General features: G+C 25.0%; 12 protein-coding genes across 12 annotated transcripts in view, besides 29 other annotated features; 5 read left to right on the forward strand and 7 right to left on the reverse strand.

The window, feature by feature from the left end:
• Positions 1-20, forward strand: part of EDI_264230 (zinc finger protein DHHC domain containing protein, putative) — a gene marked incomplete at both ends in the record, with an annotated part of 972 nt that extends 952 nt beyond the window's left edge. The window contains one exon of the mRNA XM_001733404.1: positions 1-20. This exon is cut by the window's left edge and continues 346 nt beyond it. Within this exon, the coding sequence (XP_001733456.1) occupies positions 1-20 (20 nt within the window).
• Positions 10-56: a sequence feature (AT_rich).
• Positions 57-89: 33 nt separating this feature from the next.
• Positions 90-1,213, reverse strand: EDI_264340 (transcriptional adapter, putative; the record flags this gene model as incomplete). Its single annotated transcript, XM_001738940.1, has 3 exons — positions 90-164; positions 220-308; positions 379-1,213. 3 exons carry the CDS (start codon positions 1,211-1,213, stop codon positions 90-92), a joined length of 999 nt encoding a protein of 332 aa, XP_001738992.1.
• Positions 166-191: a sequence feature (AT_rich).
• Positions 322-373: a sequence feature (AT_rich).
• Positions 1,213-1,261: a microsatellite.
• A 46-nt stretch (positions 1,262-1,307) lies between these two features.
• Positions 1,308-2,615, reverse strand: EDI_264350 (protein BTN1 precursor, putative; the record flags this gene model as incomplete). The annotated part of the gene is made up of 1 exon (XM_001738941.1): positions 1,308-2,615. One exon carries the CDS (start codon positions 2,613-2,615, stop codon positions 1,308-1,310), a length of 1,308 nt encoding a protein of 435 aa, XP_001738993.1.
• Positions 1,686-1,706: a sequence feature (AT_rich).
• Positions 2,373-2,403: a sequence feature (AT_rich).
• An 816-nt stretch (positions 2,616-3,431) lies between the features above and the next one.
• Positions 3,432-3,475: a sequence feature (AT_rich).
• A 186-nt stretch (positions 3,476-3,661) lies between these two features.
• Positions 3,662-3,809: a repeat region.
• Positions 3,783-4,229: a repeat region.
• A 668-nt stretch (positions 4,230-4,897) lies between these two features.
• Positions 4,898-4,928: a sequence feature (AT_rich).
• An 849-nt stretch (positions 4,929-5,777) lies between these two features.
• Positions 5,778-5,848: a sequence feature (AT_rich).
• Positions 5,849-6,348: 500 nt separating this feature from the next.
• Positions 6,349-6,385: a sequence feature (AT_rich).
• A 498-nt stretch (positions 6,386-6,883) lies between these two features.
• Positions 6,884-6,932: a sequence feature (AT_rich).
• A 303-nt stretch (positions 6,933-7,235) lies between these two features.
• Positions 7,236-9,306, forward strand: EDI_264360 (protein GEF1, putative; the record flags this gene model as incomplete). Its single annotated transcript, XM_001738942.1, has 2 exons — positions 7,236-8,967; positions 9,032-9,306. 2 exons carry the CDS (start codon positions 7,236-7,238, stop codon positions 9,304-9,306), a joined length of 2,007 nt encoding a protein of 668 aa, XP_001738994.1.
• Positions 8,984-9,030: a sequence feature (AT_rich).
• A 60-nt stretch (positions 9,307-9,366) lies between the features above and the next one.
• Positions 9,367-9,419: a sequence feature (AT_rich).
• EDI_264370 (uncharacterized protein) lies at positions 9,400-10,650 on the reverse strand (the record flags this gene model as incomplete). The annotated part of the gene is made up of 1 exon (XM_001738943.1): positions 9,400-10,650. The coding sequence occupies one exon, from the start codon at positions 10,648-10,650 to the stop codon at positions 9,400-9,402; it is 1,251 nt and encodes a 416-aa protein (XP_001738995.1).
• Positions 9,982-10,009: a sequence feature (AT_rich).
• Positions 10,651-11,096: 446 nt separating the features above from the next.
• EDI_264380 (WD repeat-containing protein, putative) lies at positions 11,097-12,884 on the reverse strand (the record flags this gene model as incomplete). Its single annotated transcript, XM_001738944.1, has 1 exon — positions 11,097-12,884. One exon carries the CDS (start codon positions 12,882-12,884, stop codon positions 11,097-11,099), a length of 1,788 nt encoding a protein of 595 aa, XP_001738996.1.
• Positions 11,280-11,300: a sequence feature (AT_rich).
• A 34-nt stretch (positions 12,885-12,918) lies between the features above and the next one.
• Positions 12,919-13,000: a microsatellite.
• A 39-nt stretch (positions 13,001-13,039) lies between these two features.
• Positions 13,040-13,140: a sequence feature (AT_rich).
• Positions 13,141-13,164: 24 nt separating this feature from the next.
• EDI_264390 (40S ribosomal protein S4, X isoform, putative) lies at positions 13,165-14,869 on the reverse strand (the record flags this gene model as incomplete). The annotated part of the gene is made up of 4 exons (XM_001738945.1): positions 13,165-13,785; positions 13,988-14,344; positions 14,406-14,449; positions 14,719-14,869. 4 exons carry the CDS (start codon positions 14,867-14,869, stop codon positions 13,165-13,167), a joined length of 1,173 nt encoding a protein of 390 aa, XP_001738997.1.
• Positions 13,957-13,982: a sequence feature (AT_rich).
• Positions 14,451-14,498: a microsatellite.
• A 110-nt stretch (positions 14,870-14,979) lies between the features above and the next one.
• Positions 14,980-15,009: a sequence feature (AT_rich).
• Positions 15,010-15,051: 42 nt separating this feature from the next.
• On the reverse strand, positions 15,052-17,277 carry EDI_264400 (cullin-1, putative; the record flags this gene model as incomplete). The annotated part of the gene is made up of 1 exon (XM_001738946.1): positions 15,052-17,277. One exon carries the CDS (start codon positions 17,275-17,277, stop codon positions 15,052-15,054), a length of 2,226 nt encoding a protein of 741 aa, XP_001738998.1.
• Positions 17,278-17,298: 21 nt separating this feature from the next.
• Positions 17,299-17,375: a microsatellite.
• Positions 17,376-17,443: 68 nt separating this feature from the next.
• Positions 17,444-17,730: a sequence feature (AT_rich).
• EDI_264410 (uncharacterized protein) lies at positions 17,720-18,181 on the forward strand (the record flags this gene model as incomplete). The annotated part of the gene is made up of 1 exon (XM_001738947.1): positions 17,720-18,181. One exon carries the CDS (start codon positions 17,720-17,722, stop codon positions 18,179-18,181), a length of 462 nt encoding a protein of 153 aa, XP_001738999.1.
• Positions 18,182-18,233: 52 nt separating this feature from the next.
• Positions 18,234-18,273: a sequence feature (AT_rich).
• Positions 18,274-18,285: 12 nt separating this feature from the next.
• Positions 18,286-18,744, reverse strand: EDI_264420 (uncharacterized protein; the record flags this gene model as incomplete). Its single annotated transcript, XM_001738948.1, has 1 exon — positions 18,286-18,744. The coding sequence occupies one exon, from the start codon at positions 18,742-18,744 to the stop codon at positions 18,286-18,288; it is 459 nt and encodes a 152-aa protein (XP_001739000.1).
• Positions 18,745-18,760: 16 nt separating this feature from the next.
• Positions 18,761-18,860: a microsatellite.
• Positions 18,861-18,991: a sequence feature (AT_rich).
• Positions 18,992-19,015: 24 nt separating this feature from the next.
• EDI_264430 (estradiol 17-beta-dehydrogenase, putative) lies at positions 19,016-19,936 on the forward strand (the record flags this gene model as incomplete). The annotated part of the gene is made up of 1 exon (XM_001738949.1): positions 19,016-19,936. One exon carries the CDS (start codon positions 19,016-19,018, stop codon positions 19,934-19,936), a length of 921 nt encoding a protein of 306 aa, XP_001739001.1.
• Positions 19,300-19,342: a sequence feature (AT_rich).
• Positions 19,895-19,979: a sequence feature (AT_rich).
• A 331-nt stretch (positions 19,980-20,310) lies between these two features.
• Positions 20,311-21,360, forward strand: EDI_264440 (vacuolar ATP synthase subunit B, putative; the record flags this gene model as incomplete). Its single annotated transcript, XM_001738950.1, has 2 exons — positions 20,311-20,374; positions 20,511-21,360. Coding segments are annotated over 2 exons (914 nt in total), but the record flags the coding sequence as incomplete, so codon positions are not given.

Genomic DNA, 21,360 nt, shown 5'->3' on the forward strand with positions numbered 1-21,360 from the left:
TCAATGGAGAAATTAAATAATTAATAAAGAATAAAGAAGAATTAAAATATAAAAAAGAAGAAGAAAACAAAAAAGCAATTGACAATGAATTAATGAGGATGTTTACTTGGTTTTGTATAAGAAACTGATTTTAATTCAGAAGTATAATTGTAGTTATTAACTTTCTAAATATAAATAATTATATATTAAATGAAGTATTAAAGAATAAAGATAACAAACTCTTCTACTTTTTGATTCTTGTAATGTTAAACAACCATCTCTTCTTTTTTGTTTTAAGTTTCGTATTTTAGTTTTTAATTTACCTTCTTCTACAAAATAGAGATTAATATTAAATAATATATAATATTTTATAAAGAATAAAGAATTAAATAAACAAACCTACTAATGCTTTAATATATTTCTCAAAATCTTCTTTTCCTAATGCAACAAGAAATTGACAATTTAAATCATGAATCTCTTTTTCTTCTTTACTTCTTTTTCTATCAGCTATTCTGAGTTTCTTTGGATCAACAAGTTCTTGATTAATAACAATATTTCTAATTCTAACTCGTTCACAATACATTTTATAATATTCTTCTAATTTATGAAATTTTATTTCTCGTTCTTCAGGAGTATCTTTATCAGTAAAAGCTATATTACAAATTGATAATTCTGCATTATTAAAATATTCAAATGCAAATTCTTTTCTATATGGATTAAAAGATGCATCATATCCTTCATATGTAGGTTGTGTACATCCTGTTTCTTTCTGAGGTCTAGAATCAAATTCATCGTCTTTAAAATGAACAATTCGAGATGGTTTCATTTCAACTATTCCATTCTTTTTTAAGAAACTTTCCTCAAGATCTGGAAGAGGATGTGTTTTAGAATTCAAATAATAATCATAATAATGACTTCTACATTCTTTAGCTGTTTTAGTTTTAACAAAATTCTCTACTTCAGGCCAATTATCAAGTCCTTTTTGTTCAATAGCTTCTAATAACATTAATTCTTCATCAGCTCCCCAATCACTTGATAATAATGGAAAATGTAAAGATGGTATTACTCGATAATTATGATTATTTTTATGTTTTCCTATTTCTTTTCCTTGTGAAAAACATTCTAAACATAAATCAAAATTATCACATTCAACACATGTTATTCTTGTCATTGTAGTAATAACTTTATTACAAGAATTACATGTAATGTGTTCCCAAGGACAATACAATGCCATTTTATTTTTATTTTATTTTAGATTTTTAATTTTTTTTTTTTTTTTGTTATTGAGTAACATTCAGTAATAAAAAGAAATGAATATAAATTAACTATTAATCAAAATTAGTTTTCCATAAAGTTTCATTCAATAATAATGATATTAATGAAGAAGTTAATACTGCTAATGTATTTAATATTGTAACAAAACTAATTCCCATTTCTCGTTGTTCTTTTTTCATTTGTTTAGTTAAAATCCAATACATTACTTGAACATAACCACTTCCACCAATCAACCCAACAATTAACATAATGATTATCATTAACCAAATACCCCATTCATCATACATAAAATGTAAGTTACCTTGAATTGACATAAAAATACATAAAATGCATTGGATCATTGTTAATATCCAAACTGGTTTAATTTTAAATAATGGTAATGAACTTCGAGATATAAAAACTCCTAATTGATAACAAAATGCAAGAACTTCATAAAAATTTTTAATAAAAAAGTTATTGGTTTCTTCTGATTCTTCTTTGTTAAATGCTACATAGATAGCACCAGGATTAATAATATATTCAAAAAAATAAATCAATGTGAGATTAATTCCTAACCACCATGTCATTTTAATTCCACTTTTTAACTTTTCTAAGAATGTTCCTTCTTCTTTTTGTTCATCAATCATTAAATTTAATTCATTTTTTATTTCTTCTTTAATGTTATCATATTCATTGTTCTCTTTTTCTTGATTTCTATCATTGTTAGTATCACTTATCAATCTTTGTTGTTCCTCATTTGTATTATTTTCTGGTTTAATCATAAAGAAGAAGATAATTGCATAAATAACACAGAGAGGTGTTAAACAAATAAAACTAATAGTATTTGAGATGTTTAATCCAGTAAAAAATAAATACAATCCACTTCCAGCTACTCCAGCAAATCCTGTTCCACTTGACCATCCATTAACCATTTCAGGTGGAAATCTACCAGAATATGATAAGATAATAGATTCTGCAAATGATTGAACTCCTCCAATAATCAGAATCATACAAAGACATAATCCAAAAAATATAAATGAAGTTGTTTGGGTATACTCTTGAAGTAAAATACATAAAACTATTCCAAATAATCCAATTAAATTAAAAATTGTAGAAAATAATAATCGAATTTTGATAGGTATTTTATATAAAAATAACATATTAAATATTCTTAGTATTAACCCTGCAAATACATTACACCATAATATTAATGGATTCCATTTGTCTGCTTTAAAAAATGAACATAAACTACTTGCTGATGAATTAACAACAACAAAGTTAATATTATTTATTGTTCCTATAATAAAGAATCCAAGATAATTCCTGTAATAATTCCATCCTTTTGTCAAGTGAATAATCTTAAGTATTTTATAATCTCTCATTATATATATTTTGAGTTTATTTCCATTCAATTTTTTTATTTTTACAATTAAAACAACCATATTTCATTATTTTTTTTAGTTAAATTGAATGATTTTCTTATTCTTCAAATACACTTTAATTATACAAAAGAATGAAAATAAACAAGAAATATCTTTTTTTCAAAAACAAATAATCTTTGAATTGTGTCAATGAAAACAATGTTAATTAAATTACAGTTATTGTATTGTTTTATTAATAGATGGATTGAATAAATAGTAGTTATATCAAATTAATTTATTCTTATTTAGTTATATTATATTCTGAAGTTATGAATTGATAGAATAGAAAAAGTGTGATTTAAAAATAAGAGTTATAGTTAATTGAATATAATAGTAATATTTTTGTTGATAAATGATGTAATAATACTTGAGAATATTCTTCTGTTGGTTATAGTTTTTATTTTGATAGTTGTATTTAATTTTCATTGGATTTTAGTATAAGATTAGTTTGGATGTTGATATAAGAAAATGAGAATGATATGATTAGAATAATTGACCTGAATTAAAGACAAGTTATTTGACATAACTACAAAAATAAAAGAAATAAGGATTGATGAAAAAGAATAGGAACAGATGAAATAAACGTAAAATTAAAAAGAAGATGTTAATGAACCAAGAAAGAAAATAATAAAAGAAATTAATTAGCAATGACTTTTGTGTAAAATGTTTGTTTCAAACAAAGAATAGTTGAGATGGTTTTAATTTAATTTGAATTTAGAAGTACTTCTTTTAATAATGTTATTTTTATTTAATCAATATGTTAATTCTCCCTTAAACATTATTTGATTTTATATTTATTCATTTTTTCTTTAAAAATAAAACAAAACAGTACTTTCAATAATGTTTTATTAAATGAAATGATGTCTAATCATTATCTTAACAAATCATACAACTTACAATTATTCATTCGACCAAGATGAAAAAGCAATGAAGAACAAACATCAGAGTATGTATAAAAATATTTCTCTTATTCATCAACTATTTTCTAAAGAAAATATTTTTACGATTTAAAGAGTATTTTAACAATAATGGCTAATGTTGTAATATCCTAGAGACATCATAATATGTTTCTATTTACTTCAACTTAGTATGGGGTTAATAGTTGTTTGATTATAATATTGTAGTATAATCTTTTTTTGATAATGGATATGCTTTTAACAGACTATTTAAACAAGTTATTTATTTGTAATTCTGTGGATCTATTTTATCCTTTCTTATATATCTGTGATGTGCTTTATTGGATGGATTGTATATAGATTTCATTAGGATTATACAACAATTTATTAAATCATTTTAATATGAAATTCATTTGTTGTTCTAAATGTTTAATAAATGTTGTATTTTATCAATTCCGTATATTTTCCATTTAACAATGAATTCAACTGCATGTCCTAATTCATAATCAGTGATTATGTACCTTTTATATTAAACATCACATAAATTAATATTTATGAAATCTATAGTAATGTTAGTTTCATAGATTCCTTTCTTCAAATAATTAATGCTAGTACTGTCTAGATCTCATTTTCCTTAGGCTTATTTAGGTTAGCCCTTTCTATATTTCATCATTTTGTATGAACATTGTTTGTAAATTATTCAAAAAGTAACCAATAAAAATTATGTAATAGAAAGGAAAAGGTCATTACTTATTAATTATTCATTACTGATCCTTTGTAGTGACAAACGGGCCAAAGCCCGTGTCAACAATTCTTCCATCATTTTTTTCTGAAGGAATCGAAACAACAGGATCAAAGTATCTCCTTTTAGCTTCTTTTAAGGACATTTTGACCTTATTAACTTTTCTACTATTACCGCCCTCTCCCTCCTCTTCAATGAATTCTACATTCCCGTGGTTGAGGATTAGCTTTGGTACTCCATCTTTTCTTCTGGGGATCTTGATCTTGTTTTCATTGGATTCGCTTCTTCTTTCCAATGGTCTTGCTGGTTTTTTTTCATTTAGTTCTATTTTTTCTTCAGTAATTTTAGCCCCATCCTCTTCAGTGAAGGTAGTTTTGTCACAGCTTGGCATGAGTGGGCTTGTACTTATTGGAGCTTGAAACTCCTGTAGAAAGTCTTCAGGTCCTTTAAGTGCATTAATAAATTGTTCTGCACTGTTTTGTCCATTCTTATTTTGTTCCTTTAGGTTTATTAAAGGCAAGGCATTTGATGACGTTTTTGTTGAGATATTATTGTGATTCATTTGTTTTGAAGAAATAGTTCTAATTTCCAGAAAAACTTAAAAGAAAATAAATAATAAAATATTATTTTATTTAAGTATCATTAGAACTTTGTAATAAAATTTGAGTGGACGACATGAATAAATATAAAACAAGTTCATAATAAAAGAAACAAATTAACTATGAACTATTCATTTCTTATATTTCCTTTTTATTAGAAAGAAAAGATCAATTTTCTTCTGATTATTTTCTTTCACTTGCCAAACACTTTATAAATAGTGTTTGTTTATTTTATCATTACTATATTTGTGTGTATGATATATGAATTATTTTCATATTTTGACAAGGCATTTATGTTAAATATTTTATCACAGCAAATAATTGTTAGATTATTATGAGGTATTTTGTAATTCACTTTGATAGGTTGTACAATTTCATCGTTGATTGATATAATTTTAGAGATGTATTTGTGTTATTGTGTTTAAAGTTTATTTGTTAAATGATAATAATGTTTACTTGATGTAATTTAATAATGATAGAGTTATTTACATTTTGTTAAAGTATAATAACATAATTCGATTACATGAATATTGTATTTTCTTGAATTTTAATTATTTGTAATTATTGTTTGTGTATTTAATAATTTCATCACTTTATTATATTTTGTCTTAATTGATATATTGTAATTTTCTTAGACAAATGAATACTTCTTCTCTTTATGTTTGTGTGTGTCCTCACAAATGTTGTCTTTATTTTATTTCATTACTTTCATTCGATTCTCTCTTTACAATATTTCATTGTTCATTGATACTCTTAAATATCCTTGTTTCAATCCATCATTCTATCTACACAATTTCACTTCTATTAGATTTAAATTTGTTTTTTGTACTTTTCTTTTATACTTCAATTATACTCTAATTATTTCTTTGCTATACATTCAAAAATGATATTATAAATTATTATTGAATCAAATATTAAAATTTTACATTTATTTAATACAATTTTAATTATTTATTTCATCATTTGATTACAAAATAACATGAACTATCATTTATTTATTGAGTTATATCATGTTCGTTTAATTAATATACTACCATTAACAAATCAGGTAACAAACAATTTTATAACACTTTAGTCCTATCTTTGACATTATGATTTACAATATAAAACAATGTAATGTAAGTTATTAAATTTATTCATTTATTAAGATAACAATAACAATAATAGCAGAGATTTTACATTTTATTGACCAAATATTTGTTTAAATTATCGATTTTTTATAATGAGATTAGATTGTTATATTAATCACTTAAATAACACCTATCAAAACAGTAATAAAGATAATATGTATCATTTAAACTATGAATATAGACTTAAGACTTATCGACTATAATAGAAATAAATAATAATTCTTTAAGTACAATATTTGAATCAACAAATATTAAACTTGATTGTTTATTACCCATCTTCATATATTATTTTTGAGATATACTATGTTAATTTGTTATAATGGAATGTTAATTACAAAATATATATTTTTATAAAATTTAATAACCAGTATAACAAATCCTTATAACATAATATGTTATTGTGCAATTTGTCATTATGAAATAAAGTGTAAAAGTAATAATACACCAAGTATTAGTATATTTCATTTATCATATTTTCTATTTTTCATTAAAAAAACTACTTCTTATTTATTGTGTTTGAATTGTTTAAGTTATTAAAACTCTTCTTATTTGACAATTTTATTACCAAGATACAATCGTTACGGTTTTTATGATATTTATGGTTATCTTTTTAATCTTTTTATATATCTTTCTGGTTATTTATTCATTGTTTTTGTACTATTTTAGATAATAACATTCCTGATAAATTTTATTTAATGAAATAACCTCTTTATTAGAATATAACAAATATTTATTAACTCCATTTTATGTTTTAATTTCTATACTGAATATCACTTATTCAATGTCTAAATCATCTTTCATGAATGTCAAGTATATGTACATCACTAGTACATTTCATACATTCTATCTTATCTCCATTTTGTAAATAAACATATTTTCTATAATAATTCTTTAAATTACTTTATTTAAAAGAATGGCTATTTGATTAATAAGTCTTATAAACCCCTTTATGAAAAGTTAGTTTAAAACAGTGTTAATACAACCACAAAATACAATAAAATTAATGACATACACATCAACTTGAAACTACCTTTAGAATGTAACAAATAATTCTCTAATAACTAACACTTTATCAGGTATTGTAAGTAGAATAAAGGATTTTTAGAATAACACAAAAAAAAGAAAGAATAATTAAGGAATTGGGATTTGAAAATGAAACAAAAAAAAAAGAATTTTTTCTCATTACAAACACAATATCATTCATTTAAACCTTCATGGAAATAACACACTCATTATCTAATTCACCATTTACACAAGATAGCACATTTGAAATATTTGAAATTGGAGATTTAGAAGATGGAAACAATGATATTGATAATGTTTTAGTGAAAATACAAACTAATCCAACTCAAAACAATTTCTTAGTTCAACAAGAAAATAAATATTGGAAATTAATTAAAAGAATTTGTTTATTTCAAGTATTTGGATATAAAGGAACATTAATACATGTTGTTGCATTTTATTTATTTCTTCTTGGAATATTATCTGCTATTATTGGAGTATCAATGGATATTACAGTAGAAAAATTACAAGATTTAAGATTATGGTTATGTTCATTAGTTAAAAATTCATTTTATAAAGTTATTATTTGGATTATTTATACAATAATTTTAGTTACAATAGCATTTCTTTGGACAAAATTTATTTCACCAACAGCTAATGGATCAGGTGTACCAGAAATGAAAGTAACATTATTAGGAAATCATATTCCAAATCTTTTAACATTTAAAACTTTAATTAGTAAAGTAATTGGATTAGTTTTTGTTCTTGGAGGAGGTATGTGGGCAGGAAAAGAAGGACCATTTATTCATATTTCATCATGTATTGCTAGTCAATTAACTCGTCTTCCAATATTTAAATTTCTTAGAAATTCAAATGAATTATTTATGCAAATGCTTTCTACAGCAACAAGTTGTGGAGTTTCATCTAACTTTGGAACTGCTATTGGTGGTCTTTTATTTTCAGTTGAAGTAACAGCAACATATTTTTCAGTAAGAAATTATTGGTTTGGAACATTTAGTTCAGTAATAGCTGCATTTACATTTAGAAGTATTTTTAATACATATTCAAATTCACCTTCATTATATAGTGGATTATTATCAATTAATTATTCTTTTCCTACACTTCAAATAAAAGATTCATTAATTTCAATATTACTTGGTGTTATTTGTGGCTTATTTGCTGTTCTTTTTGTAATGTCAGTATCAACAATATTTAAAACACGTCAATATTTAAGAAAATATAAATTAGGAAGAATTCCTTATCTTTATTTATTTATTGTTGCATTATTTACTAGTATAGTTACTGCTCCTTGGTATGGAGAAATTAGTCCATTTGGATATCCAACATATACAACATTATCACAAATGTATACTAATGATTCAATTAAACCATTATTTGGAAAACATTATCTCTTTGCTTTATTTTTATTATTTATTGTTCGTTTTACAATTACAGCAATGTCTATTTCTATGCCAGTACCAGTTGGATTATTTTCTACTAATATAGTTGTAGGTTCAGTACTTGGTAGATTTATTGGAGAATGTTTTTCAATTTGGGGAATATCAAATAATTTAGGTCCATCTGGAATGGCTATTATTGGAGGAGCATGTTTTGTTGGATCAATTACACAAACATTTAGTTCAGCTGTGATTATGATAGAATTAATAGATGATATTAGTATTTTAGTACCAATGCTTATTGCTACTGTTATTACTATTTGTTTTTCTAGGTTTTTTACAGTTTGTGTATATGATAAAATTGCAATTGATAAAAAATTACCTTATATGCCTGATATTCAATATTCTTCAAATCAAACAGCTGAGATGGTTATGGATACTAATTTAATACCAATTTCTGAATATACTAATCTTATTGATTTAAAAGAGATTGTTGATCAATTTCAAACTCTTTCTGATAAAATTCTTCCTGTTGTGAATGATCTTGGTTTGTTTATTCTTTCTTTATTTTTATTTCCAAAATTTATTAAATTTTTATATTAATATAATAGAACATAGTGTCCTTCTTGGTCAAGTTAAATTGAGTGTATTAAGAAAATTACTTGATGCTCAAATCCCTGAACATGTTGCCAATAAATTTTTGTTAGATTATAGTGAATGTCCACTTCATTTATTAAGACATACTCCTTTAAGTCAAATTCACATGTTGTTTATTGCTGCAGAAATTGATTCTGCATTTGTAACTAGTAATGGTAGATTAATTGGTGAAATCAATAAGAAATGTTTAACAGAAGCCATTAACAAACAAATGAAGATTTTATTCTAATTTGATTATAGACAATTCTCTTTTTTATTTCTTTTATTAAACAAATAGACAACTAATCTCTTAATTAATTAATATAAATAATTGTATTTTTTATCATAATACAAAATTTAAATCTTCTTCTTCTTCTTCAAAAAGATTTGTTGAAACTTTTCTTATAGGTTTAGGAATAATATAATCTGATGGAATAAAAATATCATATCGTTCCATTGGAGATGGTAATCTTCTTGGTGTTTTGAAGATTTCATGATTTTGTAAAACATTCATTGGAGTATTATTTCTATTAACTTGTTTAATTGAATATTTAAATGATATTTTCATTTCTCTAGGAGTACTAGATCTTGAAGATAATATAGAACTAGAGTGTGATTTAATTCTAGATGAAACTAAGGTACTTATAATTCTATGAGTAAAACGAACAAGTTCTAAATTAACTTTATTAGAAAGAACTTTATATTTCATAAGTTTTAATGCAATTTCACTAAATGATCTACTTTCTTTATCCATAGAATTATATTTTGTAATGAATTGAATTATTTCTTCCAATGAAATTAACTCAATTTTAGGTAAATCAATAAAACGATATTGTATCTCTTTTGATCTTATGCAATATAAAAAAGATTCAAAAACTTTATTGAATAGTTCTAAAATTTTTATCACTCTATTAGTATCTTCTGGAATAAATAATAAAATATTTTGAATAATTGCTGAAATATACTTAAACAATCTACAAAATACTTTGGCATAAATACTGAGTAAAATATCAATCATTTGATAATTTAATGTGGTTATATAATTCCTTGTACAATTCCAATCAACAATATTAAAATCAATAAACATTTCAATCATTTTTTCACATATTAAAAGAGTTCTTTTCCTTCTTTTTGGATATAAAAATTCCATTATTTCAATATCTTTTTCAAAAAGAATATTAAAATTTGAATAAAAGTATGAAATCCAATCAATCATTTTACTTAATGTAATACTTAATTTAAAAAAACATGTTTCTCTAAATTGTTCTTCTTTAGAATCTATAGGAATATTATTCTCAAAAACATTTAAATTCCCTCTAAGACTTTCAAGTAAAATATTATTTTGGTCTTCAGTAATAATTCGATATACTAATATTATTAATTTAGAATATCCAATAAAATGAAGTGATGATTCTTTAATTCTACTATAAATTGCTAAAATAATATTCTTATTATTTAAAGGATTTTGATACATTTCAAGGATTTTTTGAATGTTTTCTTCTTTTGAAATAATATTTTCATTTTGACTAACCTTTTCAATATATTTTTGTTCTTTATTCTTTTTCAAATATCTAATTGTATCAACCAAAGACATTCTTGATATTTTTTATTTTATCAAGTTCTTCTTTAAATATTATCTTAATTTATTTAACCTATTCTTCTATTCATTAAAACCAATACTCTTAAGAATTATCTGTAATCATTCACAAGTTTTTAAAGTTATCTTTCTATTATTTACCCTTCTAATCATTATCAATTAACTATAATTTGTTTTATTATAATAATCTATCCAATAACCATCTTATTCAACTCCTCAAACAAAATACCAAAGTTCTTTTCTTCTTTCTTATCTTAATCTTATATCAATGATTTTCTTTTCATTTATCTCTCTTAACAAGAAAGTTATTTTTCATTTTAAAAATAATCTCCATAGTCAATACACACTTTTAAATTGGCAGTTATGACATTTATTTTAAACCAACAAATTTAATCCTTACCTCCATCAAAAAATCAAATCTAAAATAGAAAAAAAGAAAAGAATTAGAGAGAAGAGACTTTGATTGTACAATCAGCTCCACAAGTAAAGATCTTTCCATCTTCATCAATGAATACATCATTGACACCAAGTGGATGAAGTCTTCCTAATGTTGTGATTGCTTTTGTTTCAACATTCAAGACATATGAATATGAATCTGCTCCTGCTGTAGCAATCATTGTATTATCTTTATTAAATTTAATTTTTAAGACTTTTGAATTATGAGGAACCCATCTAGAATAAATAACTTCATTAGTTTTAGCATCTCGAAGTACAATTTTTCTTGTATCATCTGAATGAATGAAATATTTACCATCACTTGAATAGTCCATACTATAAACTGTTCCTTGAATATCTTCTTTAATTTCTCCTTTTTCTGTTATTTCTCCATTTCCATTAATTGAATAAAATTTAATACATCCTTCATTTTTTAATCCTACACTAAGTATACTCTTATCTCCATTTATTGCAATTGTTGCAACTCCATTATTATGACCAATACTTTGAATAATTTGATTTCCTTGAATAACTTTAATTCCTTTATTAGTTCCAACATATATTCTATTATTATAGAATACTCCACAATTTGCTGGTGATTCTGTACTAATACTTAATTCATATTCTAATTTATTTTTATCTATAATCTTAACACAATCATCTGATCCAAGTGTAGCAATTTTATCTCCACATTTAACAATATCATTTATTCTTGTACAATGTCCTTTTCCTCTAATTCCAACTGCTTTTCCTGTTGCTTTTTCCCATCTAACAATATGTCCTTCATTTGATCCTGAATATAAATATTCCCCTTCATTTGCAAGTGCTGTAATTGGTTTATTATGTCCTTCAATTATTTCTTTAATATCTCCACTACTTTCTTCAATTTGATTCATACTTCCATTTAAACTAACTGAAATTATTCCATATTTTGTATTAATAATTCCAAGTTGTTGTTTTTCAATTTCATTTTCAAATTCAATTGTTTTTATTACACTTCCATCTTCTGCATTCCATATTTTACATGTTTTATCAGCTGATGCTGTAATAAATCTTTTACTATCATTTCCCCATGTAACTGAATATACTCCTGCTTTATGTTCCATTTTTTTATATTTCATTTCTCCTGTTTTTCCATCAAATACTGATATACTTTTATCACTTGAAACACATACACACATACTTCCATCTGGTGAAAATCTACAACAATTAATAAATCTCGTATGAATATCTTTCATACTTTTCTTAAATTTAAATGGTGGTCCTTCAAACCAACATGGATAATTATCTTCTCCTGTTGTAATTAATCTAAATGGTCTTGTTCCTCTAAAATCACATGATAATAATGTTTTTGTTTGTCCTGAAATCTCTCCTACTGTTGATCCTGCATCCCACATAAATACATTTCCTAATTTCTCTTTCCCTTCTCCAACTACACATATTCTTTGATTATCTCCTGTCCATGCAATATCATAAATTGGTCCTGAAAGTGCTCTAAAACTAAATTTTAATGGATGTTCTTTTTGTGTAGTATCCCATATTCTAACATTTCCTTGAACATCTCCTGAACAAATATAGTATCCACTTGGACTATATTTTGCACATGTTGTTTCACATGTATGTTCATAATAAATATCCGTATCCAATGCATTATCAAGACTCTTAATTACTATACAATTCCCTGTTGGATAAACAATATGTGTTCCCATCTTACTATGTTCATTATACCCTATATGAACTGCTTTTCCTCTTGTAACTGATGGCAATGGTGCATACACTTGTATCACTTTACTCATTTCACTTCTACTTTTTGAGTTTCTTTGACGGTCACTTTATTTAGTTCTTCATCTTTCCTTCCTTTTTCCAGTTTCTTTTTCTTTCTCTTTTCATTTTTTTGAGTTTCCTCTCTTTCAGTTTTTAAAGAAGTAAATTTATAACACAAAACAAAAACAATTAATTACTTTTTAATTAAAAATAAATAAAATATCAATAATTTTCCATATAATCAAAGAAAAAATGTTTATTAATAAAAATGAAAAAATACAAATTATTCTCTTGAACACAAAATTAAATGAATTATTTCTTACCAATTTTCTTGCCTGGAACTACTTTCTTGTTTCCTTTAGATTTCTTTGGTGCTGCTTGTTTCTTTGGATATTTCTTGTAAATCTTTTCAACTTGTTCTTCTTTCTTTTCTACAACAGCTTTTGGTGTAACTTTCTTTTCAGTAGTGGTCTTTGATTTCTTTGATGCTTTTTGAATACCAGCCTTTTGCATCTTGTTCTTCTTAATAGTTTCATTGACTTGTTGTAATAATGGTTTCTTAATTCCTTTATCAAGTGGAAGATTAACAAGAGTTTCTGTTCCTTTACCAATAACAAAGACATTGTTTAATCTAGTAGTGAAGGTGTTTCCTTTAGCATCTTTAATGTGAACAATTTCAAATGACCCTGGATGAACTTCTCTTTTAACAATAACTCCAACACGACCCATACCATTACCACCAATCATCATAGCAGTATTTCCAATATCAAACTTAACAAAATCAACAATTTTTCCTGTTTCAAGATTAAGTTTGATTGTATCATTAGCTTGAAGTTCTGGATGTGGATATCTAATAGTTCTACCATCATGAGTAACAATATATGGAATAGCACCAGTTCCAAGAACTCTCTTTTCAATTTTACATAACTTGAACTAATAAAATAAGTATTCTTCTTGTTTATATAAACTCATCATTTAACTATCACGAAACTGCCAATAGCATCAGTTCTTTGCAACAAATATAAACTGTCTTCAATTTAAATTCAGTTCTCCAAGAAATTCATCATATGTAATTGATCAGTTTCTTTGTGACAAGTTAAACACAATTTTTAATTTAAAATTAATAAAAACAAACTTTTGCTTGTTCAGCAGTCAATGGAACTAAGCAGAATCTTCTTTTAGTGTTATACATTAATCTAAAGTTTTCTTTAGTTCTTGGGATAGAAAGAACATCCATAAATCCAACTGGATATCTGGTGTCAGTTCTAATCTTTCCGTCAATTTTGATTGTTCTGTTCTTAACAATCATTGTAACTTCTCTTCCATTTAAGGCATAATTTAATCTATTTCTCAAAATGAGAATAAGTGGAAGACATTCTTTCATTCCATGTGGTCCATGTGATGGTTTTGGTGCAAAAGTTCCTCCTAATTTAGAAAGCATCCAATGGTGTGGTGCATTTAATCTCTTCAAGTGGTGTCTTGGTCCTCTAGCCTATTTCTTATTAATACCTTGTCTTTAACTTACTTTTCATTTCTCTTCAAATGATAAAAACAAACCATGCTGTTTGACTGAAACAAAAGAAGATATTCAAACCCTCTTTTTATCTCAATCTATATCTTTACTATTTTTTATTATTTTTATTTTTTAAAAATATAAAAAAATTGAAGTATTATTTCAGAAGAAAAGAAATCACTTTAAAAGTTATTATTTGAGTAAGAAAGAAAATGAAATAATCCTGTTTTTTATCTTTGTGTGGCACAACCTTCAACGTCAATTATTTTCTGGGTTTAGTCTAATCAGTATAAATGACAATCCAAAAGTACTTTTGCCTTAAGAATTATAACATGGTTATTATTAAATCAGACTTAAAACTGTACCACCCTTGGAAGAATTTAGTTCTTGACAATTAAAAACATTAAATATTTGTTGTTTTTCATCGAATAATTGCGTATCTCTTATTAATAATAAGTCTAAACTGTTTTGATAAAATTTCCCTTCAATAGATCTACAAAACATTGCTTTTGAAAGAAGGTTTAGTGGTTATATTTTTAATGTTCTCACAAACAATGTTACAAAATAAAAACTTCTTATATAATCGATTTTACTTTAGAGGTTATTTTTTTTCGAAAAAAATAAAAATTTTTTATTAAAAATAACATGAAATATAGAAAAAAGATGAGTGAATTTAAGAATAAACTTTAAGCCAGGTATTCCAATACTTCTCTATCACTATCAGATCTCTTGAAATACTCTTTATTAATCAAATACTCAATGTTCTTTCTAGCCATTCTAGAAGTGATATTAAATCTTGATCTTAAATGTTCAATTGTTTCATTAATTAAATCAACATATTTCATAGTTCTTCTTTGTTTCATAATTCTTACTTGTTTTGCTTGAATGACATAATTTCTTGTTTCTTCTAATTGTTCACTTTCTGCATCATTCTTCTTTTGTTGTTCTTTTTCTACGTATTCTTTATCTGCTTGCATAACGCTTAATTTTGTCATTTTTGGTTTAAATGCCATATTAAACTTGAAGACAGACTCTGGTTTAAACTCTTTTCCAGTAGAATTAGACAATAACCCTTTTGATACCATTCCAGACATACAAATAGCTAAATCATCGGTATTCAAAGCAGTTTTTGTTCCAAGCTCAGCATAAGTAATTTCTTTATTATCATTGAACAACATTAATAATCCAAGTTGATAGAATCTACAAGTAATTTGAATTGGTCTTCTAAGCCATGAGAATTGAATGATTCCAGTAGAAGAAGTGTGATTTAAGGTCAATTTTTTATTTTGAGTAGTTTTATAGAATTCACTAAATTTATCAAAAACTTCTTTTAATTGTGAAGGCATATTATATGATGCAACATTTTGATTTTGAGAAGAGCTATTACTAAAAACAACAACATTAAAATCAAATTTAGGTAATTGAACATTTCCTTTAGTACAATAACCTTTGAATTTCTCAAGAATATCACTAGATTGGTTATATTCTTGGAAAGTAGTATGTAATTTATGTGATACTTGTCTATCACAAATATTACTCAATTCATTAATCATATACATTTCTAAATCAGATGACTCCATTAGTCCAAGTACCAAACGGTCTTGGAAATTCTTTTGATATACCATTTCAAAGACATCTCTATTTCCAACAAATTGAAGTACTTTACCTAATTTAACAATGTTTTCTTTTACTTTTTCTTGATCAGGTTCAATTTTACTTCCTTTTTTTAATAACATATGAGAATAATTTGCAAGAATTCGTGGAAATACCTCATCTTTTTTATCAGAAAGATCAACAATTTTATTTGTAATTAAAGCATCTTTAAAAGCAGTGTCTAATCTAGACTTAAATATTGGATTAGAAAGGAAATAACTTTGTTGCATTTTTTCTAATCGATCAAGTAATTCAAATAATAGTGAAACAACTGCTGGATAATTTCTAATAAATTCTGGACTTTGTTTGACTGCATTCTCCATTTTATTTTGGCAAACTTTCATAAATGAATTTTTAGTTTTTTCAGCGAATTTATCAAGTTTGTTAATTGGACCAAATAGACGAGTAATAGCTTGGAACTCAATTTCTTTATCTTGTTCAAGAATTTCATCATACTTTTCATAAACCATTTGTAATGAAACCTTCAAAAAGTCATTTTGAAGATGTTTGTTCATTTTTTCTCCAATTTCATCATCCATAGCATTTTCAATTCTAAATTCTTCGTCTTCCATAAATTGTTTTGCTTGTGGTAAAAATCCATGAACTCCTTCTTTAAAGAATTCTGTTGCAAAAACTTTATAATCCTCACTAGATGTTTTACAAAACGCATCTTCAAACATCTTAATTAATGGAACTTGTCCACGAGTAACAATATTTTCTCTTTTGTATAACATTAAAATATTTTTTACTGGCAATACTGACATCTTATTGCCACTCCTTCTTGAATCTGAAAAAACTCTTGTAAGTGTAGTGGTAAGTTCAAACGTATCGTTTAATGTGTGAAGATAATCTGTGTTCCATTTATCTTTAACAATTATGTCTATTGTTAATGAAGCACCATTTGCCATTGCATAATCTAATGGCTTAAATAATACTAAAATGGCACTCTTAGCATATTCCCACCTATCAAGATCTTCTTTAATAATTTTTGGGAAGTTTTCATCAATAGGAACATCTCTTATCTTTTTCATTGATGTTTGGAATCCATCTTTCAATCTATCTCTGAATTTATTAATGAATGCTTCATAAAAATTACTTCCTGACAATGTGAGGAACTCTGTAAATACTTGTTGATACATTGCTCGATCAGTCAATGAAAATGATTTCATTGAGACAAGAATCCCATCAAAAAATGGTTCTAGTCTATCAAACAATTCTTGAACTGCTGGATCTTCAGCTTCTTTCTTCTTTGGTGCCATTTTGGAGCCTTAAGTATATGATATTTTTGAGTTTTAATCATCTTTTTATTTTCAATTTAATAATAATACTTTTACTATTATTTTACTATTTTTATCTTGTTTTAAAAATTTCTTCTTTTACTGTTTTTTCTCAATACTTGAGGTTTAACTATTTGAATTATTTGCCAAATTAATTTTTATTTTTTTTTTCATAAAAAATACTAAAAAACATTTTAATTCTTTTTTGATTTTAAATAAAAATAATTCTATGTTATATATAACTTAATTAAGCAGATGAAAATGAACTTTAATTTAAAAAAAAACAAATATTAAAAAAATTAAATTTAAAAAAAAAAAATATGAAATAAATTTAAGCCAAGAAATAATTTTCTTTAAAGAATCGATTATTAATATAAAAAGTAACTTTTCAAAAAAAAAAATAAAACTAAAAAATATTAAGTTAATGTTATTTATCCTTTGTTTAACTCTTGTTCTCTTTGCTAATGCAGAAAAAGGAAGTTCTTGCGATAGCACAATAAGAAAAGCACAAATTGTTTCACATTCTAAAGATGTTTTAGAGAAATGTATAAAGAAAGAACTTCCATCTGATGTTTGTGTTGACATTTATTCCAAACAAGCATTTAGTCCAAAAGTTTATTGTGAGCATAGAGAAGGAGATGTTCTTTGCAACTTGTGTAATAATGTTGCTGATAAATTAATTAATGCTGCAGAAAGTAATATGGCATTAGACAAAGTTCATGAATTAATGAACAATTTATGCATTAAATTTAGAAGAGAGCTTCCACAACATTATTGTTATTTTGTTCTTGATGAATTATATTTCAAAATACTTCAATACCTTGAATCTGGAAATAGATCTGATCAATTTTGTGAATGGGCTAAAATGTGTCCTTCTTCTAATTAAATGAAAACCTCTTTCAATTAAAACTTTTTTTTACTAAAATTATAACTTAGCCTTTTTATTCTTTTAAAATTTTTACTTTTTAAATAATTTAACTTCCTAAAAATTTAATTAACAGAATTCATTTCATCTATACCTTTATGAACAATACCAACTCGTTCTTTAAATTCTCGAATTTGTTTTTTAAAAGTTTTTTGAGGAGCAAATTTCTTTTGTAAAACAGTTGCTGATTTAGGAGGTAATGAATACGATGGACCAACATCTAAGTTCCACATCATTCTATAATAAAACAATGTATCTTTAATTTCTATTTTATCACTACTTCTATGCTTTGCAATTTCAAGAAGGTCACAAAGAGATGTATCTAAAAAATCTTCAACCACATCTTTCAATGCTGTTTGAATTGATGTTTTATCAAATTCATATCTCCCATCAACTCTTTTAATTAAATTTCTCATTTGTTCTCTTTGTAAAATGTCTTCCCTTTTCTTATCTTTTTGTTGACTGATTTGATTAGGAATCATTGAATTCCCTGTTGTTCGTTTATCAGTTGTTATTACTTGCATTCTTCTTTCAGTAAACTTTCTTATTTATTTTTCTTGTTAATTTACTTTTATTATTTTTATTATCCTTTTACTATTATTTATAGTTTCTCTATTTTTTTCTCTTTTTCTTTTTTTTTAAAAATAACAAATTTTTAAAAGAATTTGTTATTAAAAAACTATAATTAAAATAATAAATTATTATTTATTTTCATCTAAAATAAAAATAGAACTTTAATAAAAATGATACTATATATTTAATTTAAATTTACTGAATAATGTATTTTAATTCATAATGAACTCATCACAACAAATTGCACTCCTTGCTATAGGTATTTTAATTAATATTATTCTCATTTTACCATTAGTACTGTTTATCTGGAGATTTGTTATTCGTAGAATTATTCACCCTAACCCTATACAAAAGTATCATGCAAAAAATAGTTTTGCTCTTATTACTGGAGCTTCTGAAGGTGTTGGAAGGTCATTTGCGGAAAGATTAGGTAAAGAAGGATTTAATCTTATTTTAATTGCAAGAAGAACTGAATTATTAAATGAAATAAAAAAAGAGTTAGAATCAAAATATAAAATTAAAGTAATAACTTTAACAATTAATTTATATCAGATAAATGAAGTTCAGTGGAAATTGATTGATAATTTATTAGAAGAAAATAATGTTACAGTTTTAATAAATAATGTTAGTCGTTCTATTAAAGGAATGTTTACAGATATTCCTTTAGAAGAAACTAATAATATGATTAAATTAAACATTGAAATTACTTCACAAATAACTCATCTTTTTATTCATCATTCAATTAAAAATGCTAAAAATCTTATTATTTTTATGTCTAGTTGTACTTCTAAAACTCCAGCTCCTTATAGTGCTATTTATGCATCAACAAAAGAGTTTATATTTCAATTAAGTAGAAGTATTTCTTATGAATATTCTAATATTGATTGTACTGTCTTTAGACCTTGGCATATCTCAACTGAAATGATTGGTAAAATGCAACCTTCACTTTCTGTTTGTACACCTGATCAATTTGTTGATTCTGCACTGACTCATGTTGGTTTGACTCGTGTTATTGATCCTTATTGGTTCCACTATTTTGAGGATTGGAGCTATGACTGTCTTCCTGATGACATTAAATCTTTTCTTATAGTAAATGAATTCAAAAAATTTAAAGAATTAAGAAAAGAAAATAATATTCTTTAATTAATTATTAATTAGTTTCTTTCTTTTATATCAAATTATTATTGTTCCTTTTTCAAAATGATTTTAAATAAAAATGAAAGTTTATATTAGATTTCAACTTTGTGTTATAAAACAAAAACATATCTTTAATAAAATGTTATTTTATAAGAACTTTTAATATTATGATAGAAAGACAAATCAAATAAAAGAATGAAATTATAATGGGATAGTTACAAATAATAAAAGAATAAGAATTGATTTTTGTCTGATGAACAAAAACCAAAAAACCAAGAAAAAGGGTTTTTGTTATCACAAAAAGGAAGAATGAAATTCTTAAAATATTTTTTTGTGGAAAATATTTTTGAGTTGACAGAAATCTTATATTTTCAATTGAAATGGAAGCTTTCAAAATTAACGCTGCTGCAGTGACTCGTGATTATATTGTTAATCCTGTTCTTGGTTTGTTTTTTTTTAAGTTAAGAAGAAGAAATTTTAATTACAAACACAATTTATTATTTATGAAACATAATAAATAAACAATAATCCTACGTTGTTATAAAAAGAAATATGAACGATAAAAGATATTAATAATTAGATTATAGAACAGTGACTAGTGTTAATGGACCATTAGTTATTCTTGATAATATTAAAGGACCAAAATATAGTGAAATTGTAAATATTAAATTAGGAGATGGAAGTGTCCGTAAAGGACAAGTTTTAGAAGTTACTGGCAATAAAGCTGTTGTACAGGTTTTTGAAGGAACTTCAGGGATTGATGCACGTTATACAAGATGTGAATTTACAGGAGATGTTTTGACAATTCCAGTTTCAGAAGATATGCTTGGTAGAGTTTTCAATGGATCTGGTAAACCAGTTGATAAAGGACCTAATGTTATTGCAGAAGATTATCTTGATATTAATGGACAACCAATTAATCCAGCAAATAGAGTATATCCAGAAGAAATGATTCAAACAGGTATTTCTGCTATTGATGTTATGAATTCTATTGCTAGAGGACAAAAAATACCAATTTTCTCAGCTGCAGGATTACCACATAATGAAATTGCAGCTCAAATTTGTAGACAAGCAGGTCTTGTTAAACACAAAGGACTTGGTGTTGTTGATAATCATGAAGATAATTTTGCTATTGTTTTTGCAGCTATGGGAGTCAATATGGAAACAGCAAGATTCTTTAGACAAGATTTTGAAGAAAATGGTTCTATGGAAAGAGTTACATTATTCTTAAATCTTGCTAATCATCCAACTATTGAAAGAATTGTTACACCTCGTCTTGCATTAACTACTGCAGAATATTTTGCTTATACATGTGATATGCATGTTCTTGTTATTTTAACTGATATGTCATCATATGCTGATGCACTTCGTGAAGTTTCAGCTGCTAGAGAAGAAGTTCCAGGTCGTAGAGGATATCCAGGTTACATGTA

The sequence above is a fragment of the Entamoeba dispar genome, genomic scaffold (genome assembly GCF_000209125.1).
Source record: "Entamoeba dispar SAW760 scf_1105229461783 genomic scaffold, whole genome shotgun sequence".
Lineage (NCBI taxonomy): Eukaryota > Evosea > Mastigamoebida > Endamoebidae > Entamoeba > Entamoeba dispar.